At 42.1% G+C, this 21,936-nt stretch overlaps 2 protein-coding genes across 2 annotated transcripts in view; both read left to right on the top strand.

The window, feature by feature from the left end:
• LOC138960107 (uncharacterized) overlaps nt 1-21,828 on the top strand; it is a 45,193-nt gene extending 23,365 nt beyond the window's left edge. The window contains exons 2-9 of the mRNA XM_070331851.1: nt 3,464-3,562; nt 10,751-10,846; nt 11,510-11,657; nt 14,656-14,689; nt 15,788-15,884; nt 16,962-17,098; nt 18,759-18,933; nt 19,224-21,828. Coding sequence (XP_070187952.1) covers nt 3,464-3,562; nt 10,751-10,846; nt 11,510-11,657; nt 14,656-14,689; nt 15,788-15,884; nt 16,962-17,098; nt 18,759-18,933; nt 19,224-19,468 — 1,031 coding nt within the window. The 3' untranslated portion in view covers nt 19,469-21,828. The remainder of the gene's footprint in view (nt 1-3,463; nt 3,563-10,750; nt 10,847-11,509; nt 11,658-14,655; nt 14,690-15,787; nt 15,885-16,961; nt 17,099-18,758; nt 18,934-19,223) is intronic.
• LOC138960105 (uncharacterized) lies at nt 4,647-10,222 on the top strand. Its single transcript, XM_070331850.1, has 2 exons — nt 4,647-6,029; nt 8,668-10,222. Exons 1-2 carry the CDS (start codon nt 5,681-5,683, stop codon nt 9,612-9,614), a joined length of 1,296 nt encoding a protein of 431 aa, XP_070187951.1. The 5' UTR covers nt 4,647-5,680; the 3' UTR covers nt 9,615-10,222.
• Nucleotides 21,829-21,936: the final 108 nt, after the last annotated feature.

Genomic DNA, 21,936 nt, shown 5'->3' with positions numbered 1-21,936 from the left:
AGCAATTTTTTTATGCTTGTTACTTCAAATCGGATTCAATATCTTGAACTCCTTTACAAAGTTAAAATTCTTGAACGGGGGGACTTGTTTTTCCTCGCGATTTAGACAGCCATACTTCGTTTTCGGGGGCGGCGTTTCAACCACTACGCAATTGGGCAAGTCAGAATTAGTTATTTTTTATGTCCGCTAACGAAAACTCTGTGGCAACGGATGTTCATTAAAATTGTCCTAACACTCCTAATAAGTCCTCATTAGTTGTCACACAGGACCAAACTCGGAGCAATTTGACATTAATGGAACGTATTATTACCAAAACTTATGATGTGAAATCTAATAACATGCACGGAGACAGCTTCGTCGACACATTCTCAGTGTGTGTTTTTTTTTTTAATAAACTGATTTTTCTTTTTTTCGTATGACCTTAAGTTGTTCTTAAGCACAAGTGTGTATGCGCGCGTGGGTGTTTATATAAGTGTAGGCTTATACTAGTGATTACTGTGTGTGATACATGAAATGTGATATGAATGCTGTTTTTATATGTTATACTCTTACTTTCTCCCAAGCGCAAGACAAATTCTTCTATGGAAATTGAAGCCAATAAAATTTGAGTTGAGTTGAGTTGAGTTGAGTTTGTGTGTGTGTGTGTGTGTGTGTGTGTTTGCGTGTGTGTGTGTGTGTGTGTGTGTGTGTGTGTGTGTGTGTGTGTGTGTGTGTGTCAAGGAATATAGAGGTTGCTGACTTTAGTGGTCTGGTATTGACTTTTCCGTGCATGGGGTTTCTACATTTGCGCACTCAAACACACATTTCCACACACTCAATCACACACTACCATGTACAATCATACGGACGGGTGACACTTGAACACGCACTCAAACACACATGTCCACACACTCAATCACACACTATCATGTACAATCATACGGGAGGGTGACAACACGCACTCAAACACACATTTCCACACACTCAATCACACACTATCATGCACAAGCATACGGGAGGGTGACAACACGCACTCAAACACACATGTCCACACACTCAATCACACACTATCATGTACAATCATACGGGAGGGTGACAACACGCACTCAAACACACATTTCCACACACTCAATCACACACTATCATGCACAAGCATACGGGAGGGTGACAACACGCACTCAAACACACATTTCCACACACTCAATCACACACTATCATGTACAGTCATACGGGAGGGTGACAACAAGCACTCAAACACACATTTCCACACACTCAATCACACACTATCATGCACAAGCATACGGGAGGGTGACAACACGCACTCAAACACACATTTCCACACACTCAATCACACACTATCATGTACAGTCATACGGGAGGGTGACAACAAGCACTCAAACACACATTTCCACACACTCAATCACACACTATCATGCACAAGCATACGGGAGGGTGACAACACGCACTCAAACACACATTTCCACACACTCAATCACACACTATCATGTACAATCATACGGGAGGGTGACAACACGCACTCAAACACACATTTCCACACACTCAATCACACACTATCATGCACAATCATACGGGAGGGTGACAACACGCACTCAAACACACATTTCCACACACTCAGTCACACACTATCATGTACAATCATACGGGAGGGTGACAACACGCACTCAAACACACATTTCCACACACTCAATCACACACTATCATGCACAAGCATACGGGAGGGTGACAACACGCACTCAAACACACATTTCCACACACTCAATCACACACTACCATGTACAATCATACGGGAGGGTGACAACACGCACTCAAACACACATTTCCACACACTCAATCACACACTATCATGCACAAGCATACGGGAGGGTGACAACACGCACTCAAACACACATTTCCACACACTCAATCACACACTATCATGTACAGTCATACGGGAGGGTGACAACAAGCACTCAAACACACATTTCCACACACTCAATCACACACTATCATGCACAAGCATACGGGAGGGTGACAACACGCACTCAAACACACATGTCCACACACTCAATCACACACTATCATGTACAGTCATACGGGAGGGTGACAACAAGCACTCAAACACACATTTCCACACATTCAATCACACACTATCATGCACAAGCATACGGGAGGGTGACAACAAGCACTCAAACACACATTTCCACACATTCAATCACACACTATCATGCACAAGCATACGGGAGGGTGACAACACGCACTCAAACACACATGTCCACACACTCAATCACACACTATCATGCACAAGCATACGGGAGGGTGACAACAAGCACTCAAACACACATTTCCACACATTCAATCACACACTATCATGCACAAGCATACGGGAGGGTGACAACAAGCACTCAAACACACATTTCCACACACTCAATCACACACTATCATGCACAAGCATACGGGAGGGTGACAACAAGCACTCAAACACACATTTCCACACACTCAATCACACACTATCATGCACAAGCATACGGGAGGGTGACAACAAGCACTCAAACACACATGTCCACACACTCAATCACACACTATCATGCACAAGCATACGGGAGGGTGACAACACGCACTCAAACAAAACACAAGGCACAAAACAAATGAACATTTCATACATGTCACTATTGAATCAACTCATCAATTATCATAACATATCACACTATACCACCTTGCCATACCGAAGTCGAAGAAGAACACAGTCCGGCACTACACTTCCATCACTGGGAATCGTTGTTCACAACACGTGTCCTCGGCACTGACTTGTCCTCGGAATACAACACGAAAGTCCTTGAAGTTGGTATAGACCAAAATCGCCGAAGCACTCCTTTCTGTCCTCTGACACAAGTTCATAACTGCTTCCATCGTTCGTCTTTCTTCGCCGCAGGCATTAGCACAAAACCTAACTAATTTCTCTGACTAACTACACATGTTATTTCTCATTCACCCCGACATAAAAACAAACACTTCAGCACCCCTCAGTCTCTCATCGCTCTCTCCCGTCACATCACCCTCACAAGGTCAAGCTCGATCAGTGCACTCGCACACAGGGGTGACAGCTTTCACATACCGCACAGCACTACCGTCCGTCTCTACAAAATAAAACACTGATCTTACCTTTGCAAATAGGTCAGTCGGCTCATCCGTCAGACCGTTTCACAAAATAATGATTGAAAGACTGCTCAGAATAAGACTGATTCCACGATCGCTTGTCGGTACCTTAATCATAAAATAACACTACCACCGCATTTTCCCTTGCCAGTGTGTGTGTGTGTGTGTGTGTGTGTGTGTGTGTGTGTGTGTGTGTGTGTGATAGAGAGAGAGACAGACAGACAGACAGACAGACAGACAGAGTGTCTGTGTCTGTGTCTGTGTGCGAGTCTGTGGAGAAGCAAATTAAGGGGCACTGGACATTATCGATGTTCTTTTTTTCTCCCCACAGATACCATACCATTACGAAACAAAGACCACGTGTTTACGATCGGAGATTATGGGACATCAGACGGTTCTGTCACAATTCCTCTAATAAGGGATATCATCGGTGAGGAAACAGTTTCAACGTTGAAGACGTTGACAACAAGAAAGCCGACAATAATCACGATGATCAGGACGATGAAGTCGGCGTTGATGTTAATACGACAATGATGAGGATAAGAATGATGATAACGACGGTGACGACGACGACGACGACGACGACGACGATGATGATGATGATGATGATGATGATGATGATGATGATGATGATGATGATGATGATGAAGACGAAGAGGAGGAGGAGGAGGAGGAGGAGGAGGCAAATAGGAACGATCACACAAGTAAAGACGAATATAGCTGTAAAGGAATTGGAAAAATCATGACGGTGTTGGTTAAAGCCACAGTAAGCTTCCCATAAACAATCACAGATGCTGTCAGGCTTTTACACACAGTACAAGCACTCTTTCATTTACACAATCACCGCTTTTCAACATCCTAGGTGCCCTCCGTAAAGAGCGAGCAATTTTCAAAATATTTAGTTGTGCGTGGTTTATCTTACCCCTGAGCCATTGCGAACCCGTGTGATCCCGTGTGATCCAGTTTCCTTTTTTCACAATGTAGTCGTCAGTTTGTGATTTATATGGGACTTGCTGTAAGCTCATCTGCAATAGCACGTTGGTGTGTACCTCTGAATCTAAACGCAACAAACGGCTGCGATTCTCACGAACTAGAGCGATGACAGTTGACTGTTCAGAGGAACGGGCGCTAGGCAGAACCGTCATCTGCTACGAGAAAGACGGTTTGCGTGACACGTTTCCGGGCTTTTCTTTTTTCAAACGTTCAAAACTTCGAATTGTACTAATCTTGTCTTGATGAAAAAAGATTTCTTTTATGATTTAAGAATGTTTGTGTAACAAGCTGTCAATTTATTATCTAGATTTTAAAAGTTAGTTCTAACGCCAAAACGAGGCGCCTGATTTGCTGATCAGAGGGTCAACGAAAATAAATTCTTTGAAAATTGCTCGCTCTTGTCGTAGGGCACCTAGGATGTTCTCAAGCGGCGAGTGTTTAAGGCGAAGTGCGCCACTGAATTTAGAGTGATGGGACTTATACAGCCATTTTGAGTTGTTGGCAGTTTTGCACCTTTCAATCTGTCTACTTTCATGACATGCATATGATTACACTATACAAATTCATCAAAGTCTCTAAAAATGTATTTCATTGCACCAACCCGGCGAATTTTTCCGTCTTTTTATTCACTGTTTCGATAAAAATTACGATTTTCAACCCTTGACAACAGACATTTCTGCTCGCCCAACGCGGGAACGTCGTATACCGTTTGAACAGCAGTTCTCTCCCCTGTGTCATTCGGCAGTTATTTTCGGTTAAATATGGATTCTCCTGCGGGAACCCCCCTATTTTTCAAACAAGCAAACCACAGACACTTTCCATATAAGGTGGTATGACGTAAATCCCTGGCCACGATTGGTCAGATAGGCTCGCGTGGCTTTTCGCGTTTTAAAAGTCGTCTGCTCACCACGTTTAGTTTTCGACTGAGTTGGCTTAGAAAAATGGCTCGTGTGAAAAGATCAACGCTCCGAAAAACACAGAATAAAGGCAAGCGTACGAGAAGACAACAACTGGAGAGTTGCAGAGACAAGAGAACGACTAAAACACAATCGGTGACAAAGCGCACAAAAACTGGATCGACCGCTGTGGCATGCAGATCAAATTCTGCGTCAGGAGAGTGTGTTCTTGGCGGCTTGACGCGAACACAATTCAAGACGAACACATACACAGCAGCCACCGCGTCAAAAGCGACAGGTCCAGAGGCTTCCCAAACAAGGAGATGTCTTGTTGATTTGGAAACCTTTGATGGTATTGTAAACAAACTTTGTTGTCCACAATGTAAACAACCAACGCTGTCACTATGCCCAGACTCAAAACAGGGACACGGCCTTGCAGTGTACGCGCATGTCTCTTCTTCAACGTGTGAGGAAGTTGTTCCAGGAACCGCTGGATACCTTGCTTCCAAAAAAAGCGGTCAAACGGATTATGGTCTCAACAGGCAAGCCGTTTATTCGTCCTTGGTATGTGGGCTAGGTGCTCAACAATTTAACAAATTTTGTGAAAGTTTAGATTTGGCAGGCATGCATCACAAAACCTTCCAGAAGAAAGCTGATAAATGTTGTGCTATCAACGACTTGATGCACTGGAGGAGAAAGTATTCAGTGAGGCTGTCCGTCAGGTCAGACAGATACACGCAACGCACAATGGAATGACACTGTCTGATGATGATGTTCTTGACATCAGTGTAAACTACGACGGATCATGGCTGACCAGGGGGCACTCGTCTCACATTGGAATAGGGTGTGTTGTAGACGTGCTGACTGGCATTTGCTTAGACGCTCATGTTATGTGCAACTACTGCCATGTTTGCCAGACGACTGGAAACAAACTTCTCCAGGAGAAACCCCTGGAGTATGCTGCCTGGCTGGTAAAACATATGGACATCTGTGACAAGAATTTTGCAGGTGAGTGTGTAGATCTAAACAATATGTGTGTATGATGCGTTTGTGTAGACGGTTGTTGAAATGGGATGATAGTGTGTTGTGTTTGAATTTTACATAGATCTGTAAGTGTTTGTGAATATGTGTGTCAGTGTTTTTGTGTGCGCTGTCTATGTGTGTGTGTGTGTGTGTGTGTGTGTGTGTGTGTGTGTTTGGGTATTGATCCATGGATAGTAATACATGTACTGTACAAAAACAATGATAGCGTCTATGTTGGTAGATCTGTGGCTGATTGCCTTGTGTGTGTGTGTGTGTGTGTGTGTTTGTGCATGCATGTGCGTGCGTGCGTGTGTGTGTGTGTGTTTGGGTATTGATCCATGCATAGTAATACATGTGTTCTGCGCGAACTTAGAATCCGGTTTCATTCTAGAATGGACCGGGTCCAGGTTGGAATTCTAACCCTGCGCAAGTACAGGGGTGCCATTCTAGAATGAAACCCTTGTTGCTGGTCCATTCTAGAATCGGCCGTGCGCAAGGTTGGAATTTGGGTCCAAGTTGGAATAGTCATTTCAGTTAGACTATCACACAGCCAAAGCCACAAATGTGGATTTTCTGTTTGTTTTTGTTTTTTGTGTGTTTGGTTGGGTGGTTTTTTTCGGGTTTTTTACACTTTACTCAAAGACATCGTGAATTGGGATTGTGATGTTCTGAAAGTGATTACGATTTTGAGAGACACTCAGCACTGATCGCTACGAACGGAAATTTCCGGACTGACAGTGTTTTGCCGATCTCGCTTGTAACTTTTAATCTTATTCATATACATGAAGTTGGTCTTCTGAATTGTGAAGATAAAGTCTTTAGCTTTGTATCGATATATAATATGACTATATAGTTTGAGCGAGGGAAAGGCTTTTTTTTTTTTTTTTTTTTTTTTAACTAGCTTTAACGTTCTATCAGGCATGCGCCTCTTGAGAACGGTGCTGCTTTGACCACAAGACTCGCAGCCATAGCAAACCCCTCGTTATGAGCGCCGACCACAACGAAAGCAATTGGCTGCGGTGGGCCCCACGAAAATCGGCAAAGGCGAGGCTAGTTTCTGTAGAAAATCGTCTCTGTTTTCTCCAAAATGACATATCATCCCATAACTGGCGTTTGTGTTTCGACATAAGGTCTTGTGGCGTCTAATCATCGATTTCATTCTTTCATTTGATTCATTTGTGAACGCTGAGCTTCGAGTATTTATGCTTTTCAGGGAAAGTTTTTGAAAATTCTGACTTTCCACAGTTATTACGGAAAATCAAGCTTGTCAATCAAGATGCTGTGAATTGGAATGTCATTACTAATCATTAGTTGACCTCTGGCTCAAGTGGTGTCATCTTGCTACACGGTTGAATTGCAATTCGTCAATCTCTGCCGTCACTGGGCACTGAGAACGTCAGGAGCCTGTATTTTTTTCAAGGGCAATTAGAGGTTATTTGAAAGTATGACATGGTATAATGTTGTGATTTTGGAGAGAAAAATTAATTGACTGTCATTGCAATGAGGCTTGGTCAGAAATAAAGGGTATTCACTGATTTTAAGCTACAATTCAGTTGCTTGGAAATGACAGACCTCCAATCCATTTGTAAATCAAGTGAACTCTCTTGAATGATTGGTACTTCCTCTACAAATAAATGTGCACCAGGATATAATTCTTGGAACTTTGTTCTTTTGTGTAGTAGTAATGCAGGGTTGTAGGAGTTTGAAACGTGGGCATATCACAGTTTGGAAGGTAGGGATTCTGATAGATTAAATAAAAACTGTCAAACTTTTAGGCATGGAATTCCCCTTTGAGAGTATTTGTTGTGGTAGTACTACTCACTATGAATTGCTTTCAATGTTTTCCCATAATATTATAAAACCAGACAAAAGTTGTTGTTGATTTCTGTTTTTGTTAATGTCAACTTTTTTTTAAACCTGTGACAACAGCTTTATAACTCACTCTGTCCTTCTGTTGGTCTGTCTGTCGGTTAGTCGGTCTGACCGTCTGTCTGTCTGTCTGTCAAAAAAATTGTCAAAAAACCGGACATTTCCCGAGAGGGAGACAGCGCTGACATTGCAAGCGGCCGCAACCGGCTCTCATCACAAAAACAACTGCCCTGCAAACATTACCGCCCTGGTAGTCCCCCTTGCTATGGTCTGCCTTTGTTTATTGCGTACTCAGGAGTGTCAACTTTCTTGACATGACATGACATCGCAAGATCGCCAAAGGATTTTTTTCAGGGGTAGACAAATCAGCCCCATTTTATCAAAGGGAAGGTGCAGGTGGAGATAATTCAAGGGAAGACAACTCTGTCTTACCTACAAACATTACGGCCCCCGGCGACTGGTGAATCCGGTTTCATTCTAGAATGGCACCCCTGTACTTGCGCAGGGTTAGAATTCCAACCTGGACCTGGTCCATTCTAGAATGAAACCGGATTCTAAGTTCGCGCAGAACATCTGTACTGGACAAAAACAATAATAGCGTCTATGTTGGTAGATATGTGGCTGATTGTCTTTTGGGTGTATGTGTGTGTTTGTGCGTGCGTGTGTGCGTGCGTGTGTGTGTGTGTGTGTGTGTGTGTGTGTGTGTTTGCTATTCAGTGGCTGACTTTGACTGAAACGGTGGTTTTATTTTTAGGTTCCAGTGGCATGATGGAAGTCGAGGCGGCTCGGGTTCTGTGGGGCAGGTCAGTGTCGCGGCACAATCTGCGATACACAGTTATGCTGTCAGACGGTGACACAAAAACCTTCCAGGAACTTTCCAAAATAAAGCCTTATGGAGATCAAGTGACCATCGAAAAAGAAGAGTGCATCAATCACGTTTCCAAGCGTCTTGGGACAGCGCTTCGCAACCTTGTGACAGACTGCCGCAAAAAAGGAATCACTTTGGGAGGGCGAGGGTACGGTCAGCTGACTCTGAATACAATCAGGAAGTTGACGATATATTACAATCGGGCAATTAGGGGAGGTAAGACAGTTGCAGACATGAAACGGGCAGTGATGGCATCTCTGCGTCACGGCTACTCAACAGATGACAAGCCACAGCATGACTTGTGCCCCCATGGTGCCGCGTCATGGTGCTTCTACCAGGCTGCCCTTGCGCAGAACAAGCCCCCAGGACCACACGCAAAACTCGTCCATACACCTCTTAACTTCAAGAAGCTGAATCCTCCTCTAAAACCAGTTTACCAGAGACTGACTGAAGATCAACTGCTTCAAAGATGTGTGTCAGGAAAAACCCAAAACTCTAATGAATGTCTCCACAGCAGCGTTTGGGTTCGCTGCCCCAAGGACAAATTTGCATGCAAAAATCGCGTACGGTTTGCAGTCGTCACAGGGGCTAGGGAATTCAATTTTGGACCAGCAGCTGCTCTCAACACTGCAAAGTTCTACGGCTTTACGACAGGCTGTAACATGAAAAGACTGAACAAGGCTAGGGAGTGTAAGAGGGTTCTTGGCAGCATCAGGTTCAAGAAAGATCAGCTAAACAAGAGACGCGACACTGTGCGTGCAGCTAAACTCAAAAGACAGGAGGAGCTCATCAGACTAGAAGGGGGTGCAGCATATGCTGCTGGGCAGTTTTAGGTAAGCCTGTAGTTACCAGGTGTCTGTGAAAAATACCTGAACTATGTTAACATTGATTTGGGGTGAATGAAAGAGCTTTGAAATGTTCTCGGCCTTGTTTCTCTGTTCAGTGTTTTTGCATGACCTGCTATCTAGGAAACTATTTTTCTTCAATTCATCTGTTCAGAATGCAATGAAACTTAAGGGACATGCTTATCAGAGGACAACCTGTGGAATGACAACAGGAATTTCCTTTAAATTAATAAATAACTGTTCAGGCGGGTCATATTTATTAAAATTGTGCTGCAAAACATGATAATTCATCTAAAAAAAATATTTTGTTGGAACTATTCATCCTAGAAAAAATCCCTGTTGTCATTCCACAACTATGGACTCCTACATCCTACATGCAAAAAATCACATTCCTATGATTGAAGGGGAAGCTAAAAAACGTGTTCCTGGCAACCCATTTTGGCAGTTGGAGATTGTCGTTTCCATGGTAACGGACAGTGACGGTACTGAAAACGTTATCCGTTTTGAAATCGTATATGCCTTACCACTTCATAAGTATATAACAGTAGCTTATGATATAAGTAAATGAAAATTTAGATTTTAGTGGCTCCCTTTGCCTTAAACGAAAGGGTGTTTGTACTGTGTGTAAAAGCCCCAGGGTATCTGTGATGGTTTACGGGAAACGTACTGTGCTTTTAAGGTGGCTGGCGTGGTAGTGCAATCCTTTTGACGACTGTAGTCAGGTTGACTTGATGATTACCGTCACAACTATGATGTAGATGACGACGATAATTACGACAAGGTAACACAAGTAGCTCTGATAATAATGACGATGATGAAATGAATAAGGAAAACAAATAGAAAGCTTACTTCTTTGAACTTTAAATCATGGACAAAACGAAAAATAAATATCTTTTTGCATGTGTTTGGATGATGATGATGATGATAATGATGATGATGATGATGATGATGATGATGATGATGATGATGATGATGATGATGATGATGACGCCGACTGACGACGACGACGACGACGACGACGACGACGATGACGATGATGATGATGATGATGATGATGATGATGATGATGATGATGATGATGATGGTGATGATGAAATCAAAATGTCTCTATTGATCTTCCATAGTCAGGGTAAGGAAGCGACACGGGAACTTGCCAGTACAAGTGGTGTATGAAGATCAGCCCGCCAACGACTTTAATTCGCTGTTCAAGCGTGTCTATGGTAATTTTTCATATTGTTGACTCTGCTTTGGTCGTTTCATTGGGGAACATACTGCAATACCACACACACACACACACACACACACACACAAACTTACACACCCACACACTTACACACACACACACACACACACACATACACACACACACACATGCACACACACATGCCCGCTAAGGCACGCACACACGCTCCATGAGGCACTCACGCACGCACGTAAGAGCACACACACACACACACACGCGCGCGCGCGCGTGCACGCACACATATACACATACACACACACTGACACACACACACACTGACACACACACACACACATGCGCTATGGCACGCACACACGCTCGCTGTGTCACGCACATAAGCACACACACACACACACACACACACACACACACACATACTCTATCCAACTCTCTGTAGTGTGTGTCGCCTTCTCACACTCTTTCATTGTCTGTCTTACTGATGTTATTCCTTTGTAATCAAATGTGTGTGTGCGTATGTGTGTGTGTGTGTGTGTGTGTGTGTGTGTGTGTGTGTGTGTGTGTGTGTGTGTGTGTGTGTGTGTGTGTGCGCGTGCGTGAATGTGTGTGTGTGACTGTGTGCGTGCGTGCGTTGGAGAGTTTACAGGAAAGACTGTACCTTTAACGTTCAATGCGCTTTCAGGACTGATCCCAGTTCCCAGGACCTACCTGAAAGATGTCAGTGACGTGTATGTGATGGCGACAGCAACCCGTTTTCACGAGGCAGTTCTGCCACCGGGTTCTGCTGACGTCATTTTCTGCTTTAGTGCTGCGCATTATTTGTCCAAACCGTAAGTATCATAAAAAAAATTACAAATACTGTATCAAGAAATTTTAACAGAAAACAATGGCGACAGAACAAATGTTTCAAGCGATATTATTTCATTTAAACAAAATCTGTTTCGGATTTAATGCCGAAAGCAAATGTGTGTTTCCGGATAATTATAGTCAAAATATCAAAGGTCTCTATACTACTCGTCATAAAAAAAAAACCTAGGCAGATGCTTTTGAGGGCAGATCTTTCTGATGAGGCTGTTTATTGTAAAACCGAGTATATGACTGAAAAGGTCATTAATATAACTTCACTACCTTATTCAGAAAACAGGTTGAGTTTACATGACGTAGGCTACTGTCTTTACAGTGGAACCTACAACACAGATCCCCCCCAATCAAATTCGCAAAATCAAGGTTCCCGCGTTAAAATCGACAAAGAATCAGACAAACAAACCCGAAACATGTTCAGCATGTCATTAGACAGAACAATCACATCTGCATCCAAAACAGTCAGTTTTGTTCACATATTATGATATTATCTTGTCTAACATGGACGCTATGGCATACTGAGCGGTGTAGGTGTCAATCCTCTCAGAAGGCATAACACGCAGTTTTTGAAGCCGTTTTAGCGGGTAATGATACATTTTTTGAACTCGTTAACGCCTTGTCTTCGAACTTTTGGTCATTTGTGCTCACACATGTCGTAAACTACACACGGAATCTCAAGTCATTTGAGATATATAAGTTCTGCAGGTGTGCGACATGCTAGAAATAGTTTTAAAGATGTAGGCTTACCCCGTCCGATTGAATAGAAACAAATTAAAACTAGCATGAATTAAGAAAAATGAAAGCTTCACTTTTCCCTTGCAATTAATACATGTTCAACTATGGCTGTTCACAGCGCACTTGTTTAAACGCACACAAACATTCTTGGAAAATCGTCTTGCAGTGAGCTTTGCAAGGCGTAGGTCGACATTTGCGCTTTCAAGAGCCATGATCAGTTAAGCGTGTCAGCAGTGAGCTTTGCAAGGCGTATGTCGACATTTGCGCTCAGCGCTCTGATTGAGCCAACTTCTTAAAGACTACTTTTGCGTTGTAATCCTCATACCACCCATGTCTGATAAAATATGTACATAACATTTGAGTATGTGGCAATCTAGCTGTTATTGTTCTTGAAGATAACAACAAATTATGTTTTTTTCGATGAGACAGCAAAGACCTACCGTCAGTCTAAGAACTCTTTCTGGCATAGCGCATGTCAAATAATAGACCTAATGTATAGAATGGGCGACATCCTTGAGAGCGAACAAAAAACATCGAAGCGTGGCGTATATTTTCGATCCTGGTAAAGGGTAGAATATACCTGCGCAGTTTCAGCGGCACAGACGACGCACTGCATATTATAGAAGCTGCGATAGGGATTATGACGAGTACTTGGCCTATTTTCCTTTCACGCAACGTGTCGCGGGCTGGGATAATCTGCAGTGCGGCGTCTGTCCTGCTGAAGTTACGTAGGTGAGCGCCGGGCCTTACATCCATCGACTACACCTGTTTGTGTTGACACAACCAAAGTTGGTGAGTGCTGGTTTCGTGTCTTGTACAATGACAATACCCGTAGAACGTGTTCAATGGTCCGAATGGGCTGTGTTCATCAAGAATTGAAGACCGGTCAAGTTTAATACGTTCCCCGACAGGCGAAGTGGCCTAGTGGATAAGACATCGGCCACTTGATCGGAAGACCAAGTGCGCACGGAAAAGATCCTGTAATCCATGTCAGAGTTCGGTGGGTTATAGAAACACGAAAATACCAAGCATGCATCCTCCGAAAGCAGTGAATGGCTGCCTACATGGCGGGGTAAAAACGGTGATACACGTAAAACCCCGTTCCGACGAGCTGACCAATGACGGATTGATTTACAGCAAGGGGTATTTTTGTCTTTCTTGTCTTGTGATGTTCTTAGGAATGTGTCGACTGTCTCTTTTTACATTTAGTCAAGTTTTGACTAAATGTTTTAACGTAGAGGGGGGTATCGAGACGAGGGTCCTGGTGTATGTGTGTCTGTGTGTCTGTCTGTGTGTGTGTCTGTGTGTGTGTGTAGAGCGATTCAGACTAAACTACTGGACCGATCTTTATGAAATTTGACATGAGAGTTCCTGGGTATGATATCCTCAGACTTTTTTTCATTTTTTTGATAAATGTCTTTGATGACGTCATATCCGGCTTTTCGTGAAAGTTGAGGCGGCACTGTCACGCCCTCATTTTTCAACCAAATTGGTTGAAATCTTGGTCAAGTAATCTTCGACGAAGCCCGGACTTCGGTATTGCATTTCAGCTTGGTGGCTTAAAAATTAATTAATGACTTTGGTCATTAAAAATCTGAAAATTGTAAAAAAATTTTTTTTTTATAAAACGATCCAAATTTACGTTCATCTTATTCTCCATCATTTGCTGATTCCAAAAACATATAAATATGTTATATTTGGATTAACAACAAGCTCTGAAAATTAAATATATAAAAATTATTATCAAAATTGTTTTTTCGAAATCAATTTAAAAACACTTTCATCTTATTCCTTGTCGGTTCCTGATTCCAAAAACATATAGATATGATATGTTTGGATTAAAAACACGCTCAGAAAGTTAAAACGAAGAGAGGTACAGAAAAGCGTGCTATCCTTCTCAGCGCAACGAATACCCCGCTCTTCTTGTCAATTCCACTGGCACTGCCTTTGCCACGGGCGGTGGAGTGACGATGCTACGAGTATACGGTCTTGCTGCGTTGCGTTGCGTTCAGTTTCATTCTGAGAGTTCGACAGCTACTTGACTAAATATTGTATTTTCGCCTTACGCGACTTGTTATGCCTGGTTGGGCCCCCAAAACAAACACCATAATGGATACAGAAATTACCTCACATGTAGAAAATCAATACCTGTTACAGATTATTGAGGCAGAAAAAGGATTTTGTTTCAACATGCAGGGTTTTTTTTCCTTTCATGTCGGGTTATAATTTCAGAGGTCTCAAGTACCAGGACTCGTTTCATCGTTACTGTGACGTCTGCTTCTCGTTTCTAGGGCTGATCAGTGTTAACAGAGACAAGTGCAAAGAAGTAATAAGAAATTTAATAACTCTGTACTTTCAAAAACATGCACATGATCACTCTCGCAGACATCAATCTTTCTCTCTTAGAATCTTCAAATGAAAGTTTTATAGATTATGATTTCGCTGGTGTGATTTCACACACACGTAACAACATTGTCTTTCTTCTTCTTGTTGCGTTGACGTTTGGTATCGAAGAGCGGAACGTACTTCTTTTTCTCGTTGAAAATGTATTTCGGTTTACACAAATGAAGACATGAAGGTGTGTTAATGTTCACAAAATATAAAGTAGTCTACTCATCACAATAAACTCGATCTTGGTGGCACTTGGGGACGTTGGTGGTTCCTTCCGTAGTTACCGCTGACGTTGCCCTTCCCCACAGTGTTCACTCGACATCATTTACATAAGCATTGTACACCCCTGTACACTTGCACCTTCTGCAACACACACGTGCAATATCTGTTATTATCAAGTATGATTTCAATCGATATCATTCAATTTGTTTCTCTAAAACAAACACAGAAACAAGAGTTCACAGACTGACACAAACACATGGAAAATGAACAATACCTGTGTTTTCCTGTGAATCAATAATGTTAAAAGGTACTAGCGTGATTTACCTGCTGTTAGTGGACTTTTGGAGTTCGCAAAATGTGGGAATCCGTCCACGGAAGGTGAAACATATGCTAGTGCAATCTACGTGGCTTCATTGATTGCTGCCATCTTGGAGTCAATGAAACGGTCAGAGCATTGCATCCTAGCAACCTCAACTGAATATCATTCATGTACATATTCACGAATTAATACGAATGCACGCTGTTTCCTTTTGCTTTCCTCGTTTATATTTCTTTCCATGAAGACAAACAAATTCTTGCCTTGTACGCTGCGATAGTTTTGGAATAATGGCGCGAGCGTTGACGTAATATGTATACAGTGTCGTCATGACGTAGTCTCGGTCACTTAACCTCGTTTTGTGTACGCAACTAGTGAAGTCTCGATTAATATGAGAGAGGGAGTCGATACACGAATTCCATTCGTCACAGTTACCCTAACGCCACGCCAGAGGAAAGCCGCTTGGTGGCAGCACAGGCTGCTATAGACTGGGAGACCTTTCTTCTCCGCCGTGCAAAAGAGCTCAGATCGGGTACAACTTGTTTTGTTTTGTTTCTTGCTTTACTTGTTCTCTCTCAGAATGATGACTATGGGAAAGAATGAGTATCGAATCACCCGGGATTATGTATATTTATATAATTAACAGTGCACGTTCGCTTCATGAACATCCTACAGCTTGGACATTTACGAAAAACCTGTACCCTATAATTGTACTTCCTGTGTTGATTGAAAATGTGTTGCTAATAAGAGGTTCAATTGACAGCCATCTCATTCAGCAATTACCGCAACACGGTGGCCTAGTGGTAAAGGCGTCCGCCCAGTGAGCGGGAGGTCGTGGGTTCGAACCCCGGCCGGGTCATACCTAAGACTTTAAAATTGGCAATCTAGTGGCTGCTCCGCCTGGCGTCTGGCATTATGGAGTTAGTGCTAGGACTGGTTGGTCCGGTGTCAGAACAATGTGACTGGGTGAGACATGAAGCCTGTGCTGCGACTTCTGTCTTGTGTGTGGCGCACGTTAAATGTCAAAGCAGCACCGCCTTGATATGGCCCTTCGTGGTCGGCTGGGCGTTAAGCAAACAAACAAACAAACAAACAAACCTTCAGCAATTCAGTGTTTTCATTGTGCGGAGGAAGCAGCCATGCAGGTTGTTGATTTTGTTCGTTTTCTTTTGGCATAAGTCCAAGTGGAAGGATGTTCTTTTCCTATGTAAAAGCCTGTAGGGGTTTACATGATCATTAAGAGGAGTAGGACAGCATTTTTAATGACACGTTTGTTCCCTCTAATATTCGATGTTTGCATTTTTGGAGATAGAAAAAATTAGACGAATTCGGAAAATAACTCTATCGGGTTGGTATGGGTTGTGAAAGAGTGAATACCCTTGCTTTCAAGAAGAGAAACAATTCACGGGCCAATCACTAGCGAGGGGTGTGTCTGAAATACGTGGAGAAGGAGCACGTACGGATTATTTACTGTCTTACTAAAAGCAAGGATAATCACTTTTTCACAACCCATACATATTTGACAGAGTTATTTCCGAACATCGTCTGTTTAGTGGTACATGTACTGTTTGTGACTGTTATCACCAGGACAATAAACTCTCATTTTCAGGAGGAATTCTGGCTGTGACAACGGCCGCTGATAATTCAAAGGAACAAGTGAAAGGTCTTCGCCATTGTGTACAGCAGCAGGAAGAAGACATGTTGAACACGTGGCGGCGCATGCGCGATGAACAGCAAATTACGCAGGTCTGCTTTTGACATTTCGAGATGCTGACTGAGTTAAATCATTTCTGATTTTGCTTTGTTTGAACAAAGTTTTGAATTGAGGCAGGGTACCTCCAAAATCGACCAGTCAAGAATATGAAGTATATATATATATATACCAATTAAGAAATCGACGAAAATTCAGACTAGTCTCAACTATGAAAAAAACGACATTCTTACGGAGGAAACAACAAAGAATAACGCGAATAAAGTTTGTCTGGGTGACTTATTTGTCATGAGCATTGGACAATTACTTCTAGGGTCAACGCTAGGCGGTGCATGACCCGTTGACCTCTTTTACGTGATAATTATGATACCCACGTGTGAAGGAAATGGTTTAGTTATCACATGGGTGGTCTATCTAATGTATGTATGGTAATGTGAAATACCCAGTGCGGATGACGTAGTTCATGTACGATTCTTATGGAATTTGCGAGGAAATGTTGCGACGTACATCCATAAGCGGATGGCGTTGGTCCTGTACTTCACAAAGAGGATATCAAATGCTTATTCTTATTCATATGGCGTTCGTCGTGTACGACATATACTTCACAAAGAGGATATCAAATGCTTATTCTTATTCATATGGCGTTCGTCGTGTACGACATATACTTCACAAAGACGGTGGCCTAGTGGTAAGGCGTCCGCCCAGTGAGCGGGAGGTCGTGGGTTCGAACCCCGGCCGGGTCATACCTAAGACTTTAAAATTGGCAATCTAGTGGCTGCTCCGTCTGGCGTCTGGCATTATGGGGTTAGTGCTAGGACTGGTTGGTCCGGTGTCAGAATAATGTGACTGGGTGAGACATGAAGCCTGTGCTGCGACTTCTGTCTTGTGTGTGGCGCACGTTAAATGTCAAAGCAGCACGGCCCTGATATCACCCTTCGTGGTGGACTGGACGTTAAGCAAACAAACAAACACACTAATCTTTACAAAGAAGATATCAAATGCTTATTCTTATTCATATGGCGTTGGTCGTGTACGGTCCATGCTTTTCACAGCACTTTTCAAAAGTCACAGTGATCGTCTTATATTCATATTATTATTACCATTAGAAATAGTAGCAGTAGTAGTGGTAGTAGTAGTAGCAGTAGTGTAATAATAATAATAAATGAGCATTTATATAGCGCAACATCATAACTTTACAATTATGCTCTTTGCGCTTGACACATTTAAAATTAAATTAAAACAGTTATACAAGCATTTGCATCTACATTCATAGTCAACAACGCTTAATTAAAAGCATACACCATCAAACATACATTACAACAAATTCTTCCACTAACTAAGAAATAAAAACATGAATAAAAAAGGTAGTGAAAACAAGTAGTAGTCGTCGTCGTAGTCGTAGTAGTAGTAGTAGTACATGTTACCCCATGTAGTAGTAGAAGTAGTAGTACAGTCGCAGTCGTAGTATTTGTATGTTGTGTATCTTGTTCGTCTACACACAGGTAACAAGTCTTGGGAATGTTTCGTTTTGTCTGTGATTCAACGTTCCACGAACTTACCCATCATGTTTTGTAATTTAAAACTTTCATGTTGAACCTTTTCTTTTTGAATTATGAGTCTTACAAGACTTACATCCTCCGGCCTGTGTAGTCCAAAGCATGACCTGCTCTAGCTGCAAACTTGCATGTTTTCCAGGAGGAGTTTGTGAACACCAACTTTGATCGTTGCACCAAGTACCTGGAAGAGTGCACAGCGCCATTCAAGGAAAGCAACTCTGCCGTGACTAACCAGGGCCTGCAACTCGTGTCGGCGGAAGTGGTGACAGTCCCATGTACAGCTCGACTTTCGTGGAGAGAGAAACTGGAGAAGGGTGTGTATGACCATCATTATTGTGGTAATAGTCAAGAACTGTGTCCCAAATTAACACTTTCCGTCAACAAAGTAACACTTTCCGTCAACAAAGTAACTCTCTTCGTCAACGGTCTGCCATTTGGTTTGTTTGTTTGTTTGTTTGCTAAACGCCCAGCCGACCACGAAGGGCCATATCAGGGCGGTGCTGCTTTGACATATAACGTGCGCCACACACAAGACAGAAGTCGCTGCACAGGCTTCATGCCATTTGGTGTCTGTCTCCTTTACATCATATCAATATTTTTGCAGACGGCGTAGATGACCGGGACACTTGGGCAAAGACTGTCATTGCTCAACTCCGTTGCTGGACCGCTTGGAACTTCATCCGGGCACTTTCCAACAATCGTTGCAAAGACGAGAAAGAGGCTCTGGTTGATGAACTATACACGCGGATGGAGGAGGAAATGGCCGAGAAGCACCCAGATGATTATCTGAGTGACTCTCTGATAACCTTCATTGTGGCAAGAAAAGTCCAGCTTTGTAACTCCCTTTGATATTGATTATTCTTGTAGTTAATTGGTAAGATGTGTGTATGTATCTGTTTTACTTAGCCTTGTAAACGTCTGTTGGATGTTATTTTATCAAGTCTTTGTAATGACTTATACACAATTATTTCTGCCCATTCAACCAAAGAAAAACTCACGGCTTTTGTGTAAAGCTATTATTTCAAGGTATTTTGAAAATATTTTTAAGGTAAAACTATTATTAAAAGTCGGATAATTTTACATACATACAGGAAACTGTGGAAGGGTCGTAAACAAACTGAAGCTATTGCACAACAAATATAAAAATATTCGCTGAACTCAAATGACTGAAAAAGTTACCCCCTTCGTTGTAAAGTCACACTTGCACTATTGAGCGCAAGATTAATCAATAACATATACACGTTTTACTCCAAAAGAAATGGCCTGATCCTCCCTGTAATTGCTGTATTCAAACCAATGTTTCTCTAAGATTGGTTCAAGTTTACACGGTCCTGCAAATAATCCCAAAGGTAACAATCTAAATAGGATTAGTTTGACTACCACTCAATTTCAGACCTTGTACTGTTAACTCTATTCCAGAAATCGGAATATTTTTGAACGTGCACAAAAGTCAGACCATTTCACCTATAGAGTTGTCACTAGACTAGTCATGCAGGGGCGGATCCAGGGGGGGTTTCCGGGGTTTCTGGAAACCCCCTCCTAGCCTTAAAAAAATAAAAAATAAAATAAAAAGAGAAAATAAATTATAGAAAAATAAATACATTTGAAAATAAAGAAAAGCTGAAGGCTCAGATTGCACCAGATTGCTCCATTTTCCTTGATTTTTATTAAAATAATTCCGGGGGGGCATGCCCCTGAACCCCCCTAGGAGCTGGCCTTTATCTTCTAAATGACAGTTTTGGAAGGTAGTTGCATGGGTACCTTTCTTGGCTCAGATTGCACCAGATTGCTCCATTTTCGCGCCCTCAACTAAACGCTTCGCGTCGTCGAATTGTCCCTTAAAAAAATGTGTATTTTTATATATATATATAGGATCATCATAAATAAACATTCCATATAAATAAACATTCCATATTCATCACAAAAACTTTTGAGGAGATTGTTTTTAAATATTTGCCTATATATATATACTAGCAGTTAAGCCCGGCTTCGCCCGGGAGTAAGCGGAGCCCTGTAGCAATTTAAGACGCTCGCTATCCCATTATCATTAGCTTTACCTTCTTTGTTTGGATACAAAAAAAGAGTTATCTCCCTTACCTTCTAGAAATTTCCGGAACTGTCCAGTTAATTTTTCATTCTTCATTTCTTCCCCTCACAGGAGCAATAGCGAGTCTCTAATATCACTGGCATGATGTGCTTGCTACAGGTGAACAGTAGGCACTGAACTGGTCTTGCACCATATAGGCTGTATTCAATAAATGGGAGGTCCATAATCTGAGAAAGGAAACAATGAATCAAGAAACTAAAACCCAGGTGCACATCTGCGGCACCTAGGGAGTGTACGTGCACACTATCTTGTTCCTGCCTCTTGCCATCTCAGAGGCATGGCGACCACAGACAGACACACACACACACACACACACAGACAGACAGACACTCTCTTTTATTTATATGTATAGATATAGTATTAAACAATGGCGACTGCACGTGAGAGGGAACAATGAAGAGACCAAAAAGCAATGTACTCACGTTAAAATGACGAACACGTAATAACTATGGTGTGCCTCTTTGCTTGTTTATTGTTTGTTTTTGAAGGTTGTAGTAAATCTGTTATGTTATATTGTGTGAATGCTGTATTTTTAGACTTTGTGATCAGTAATGTGTAATTTGCCTGAAATACGTGTATGTGAGAAATTTTCAATTTCAGTTTCTGATGTATTCTGCAAGGGGCCCTGCGACTGCCGTTTAGCGGCATAGCACCTTAGAAGAAAAGCATAGCTTTATATCAACGTTAAGTCACTCTCTTATGAAAGGCAGTAAAAGTTCCCTCCTAGAGCAACACTATATATTATGGTTGTGTTTAATGTGAATAAATTTTGGTGTACTTTTGTACGAACACGTGTTCTATTAAAATGGTCTCATATTAAATGAACATAAGCCTGCTATAGAAACTGAGTTGAAGTATGCATGGGCCAAGGCACTGGTTGGCAATCGTTGCAATGTGGGCAATGCTTGAATAGGGTGGCACAAGGGAAGTAACTGTTCTTCGAACCTTCGTGTCCAATATCATGAGTTGGTTACCTTAGAGTGCTGTTTTCTTCAGGTTTTGACTATCGTGACGTGTATTTTATTACACATCGAAAGCTATTATTATTTCAGTGCAGTCTTCTATACATTTATGAAACACTTTCAATCACAACGGGAAAAGAGAGGACGCGTGTTGTATACTCAAATACATACACCGTGTGTCTACAAATACTACTGACTAACAATAACAATATCGATAACACCAACAAGACGTTATTGTCCATTAACAT

This window comes from Littorina saxatilis, linkage group LG2 (assembly GCF_037325665.1).
Source record: "Littorina saxatilis isolate snail1 linkage group LG2, US_GU_Lsax_2.0, whole genome shotgun sequence".
Classification (NCBI taxonomy): domain Eukaryota; kingdom Metazoa; phylum Mollusca; class Gastropoda; order Littorinimorpha; family Littorinidae; genus Littorina; species Littorina saxatilis.
This window is presented reverse-complemented; position numbering and strand designations above follow the sequence as displayed.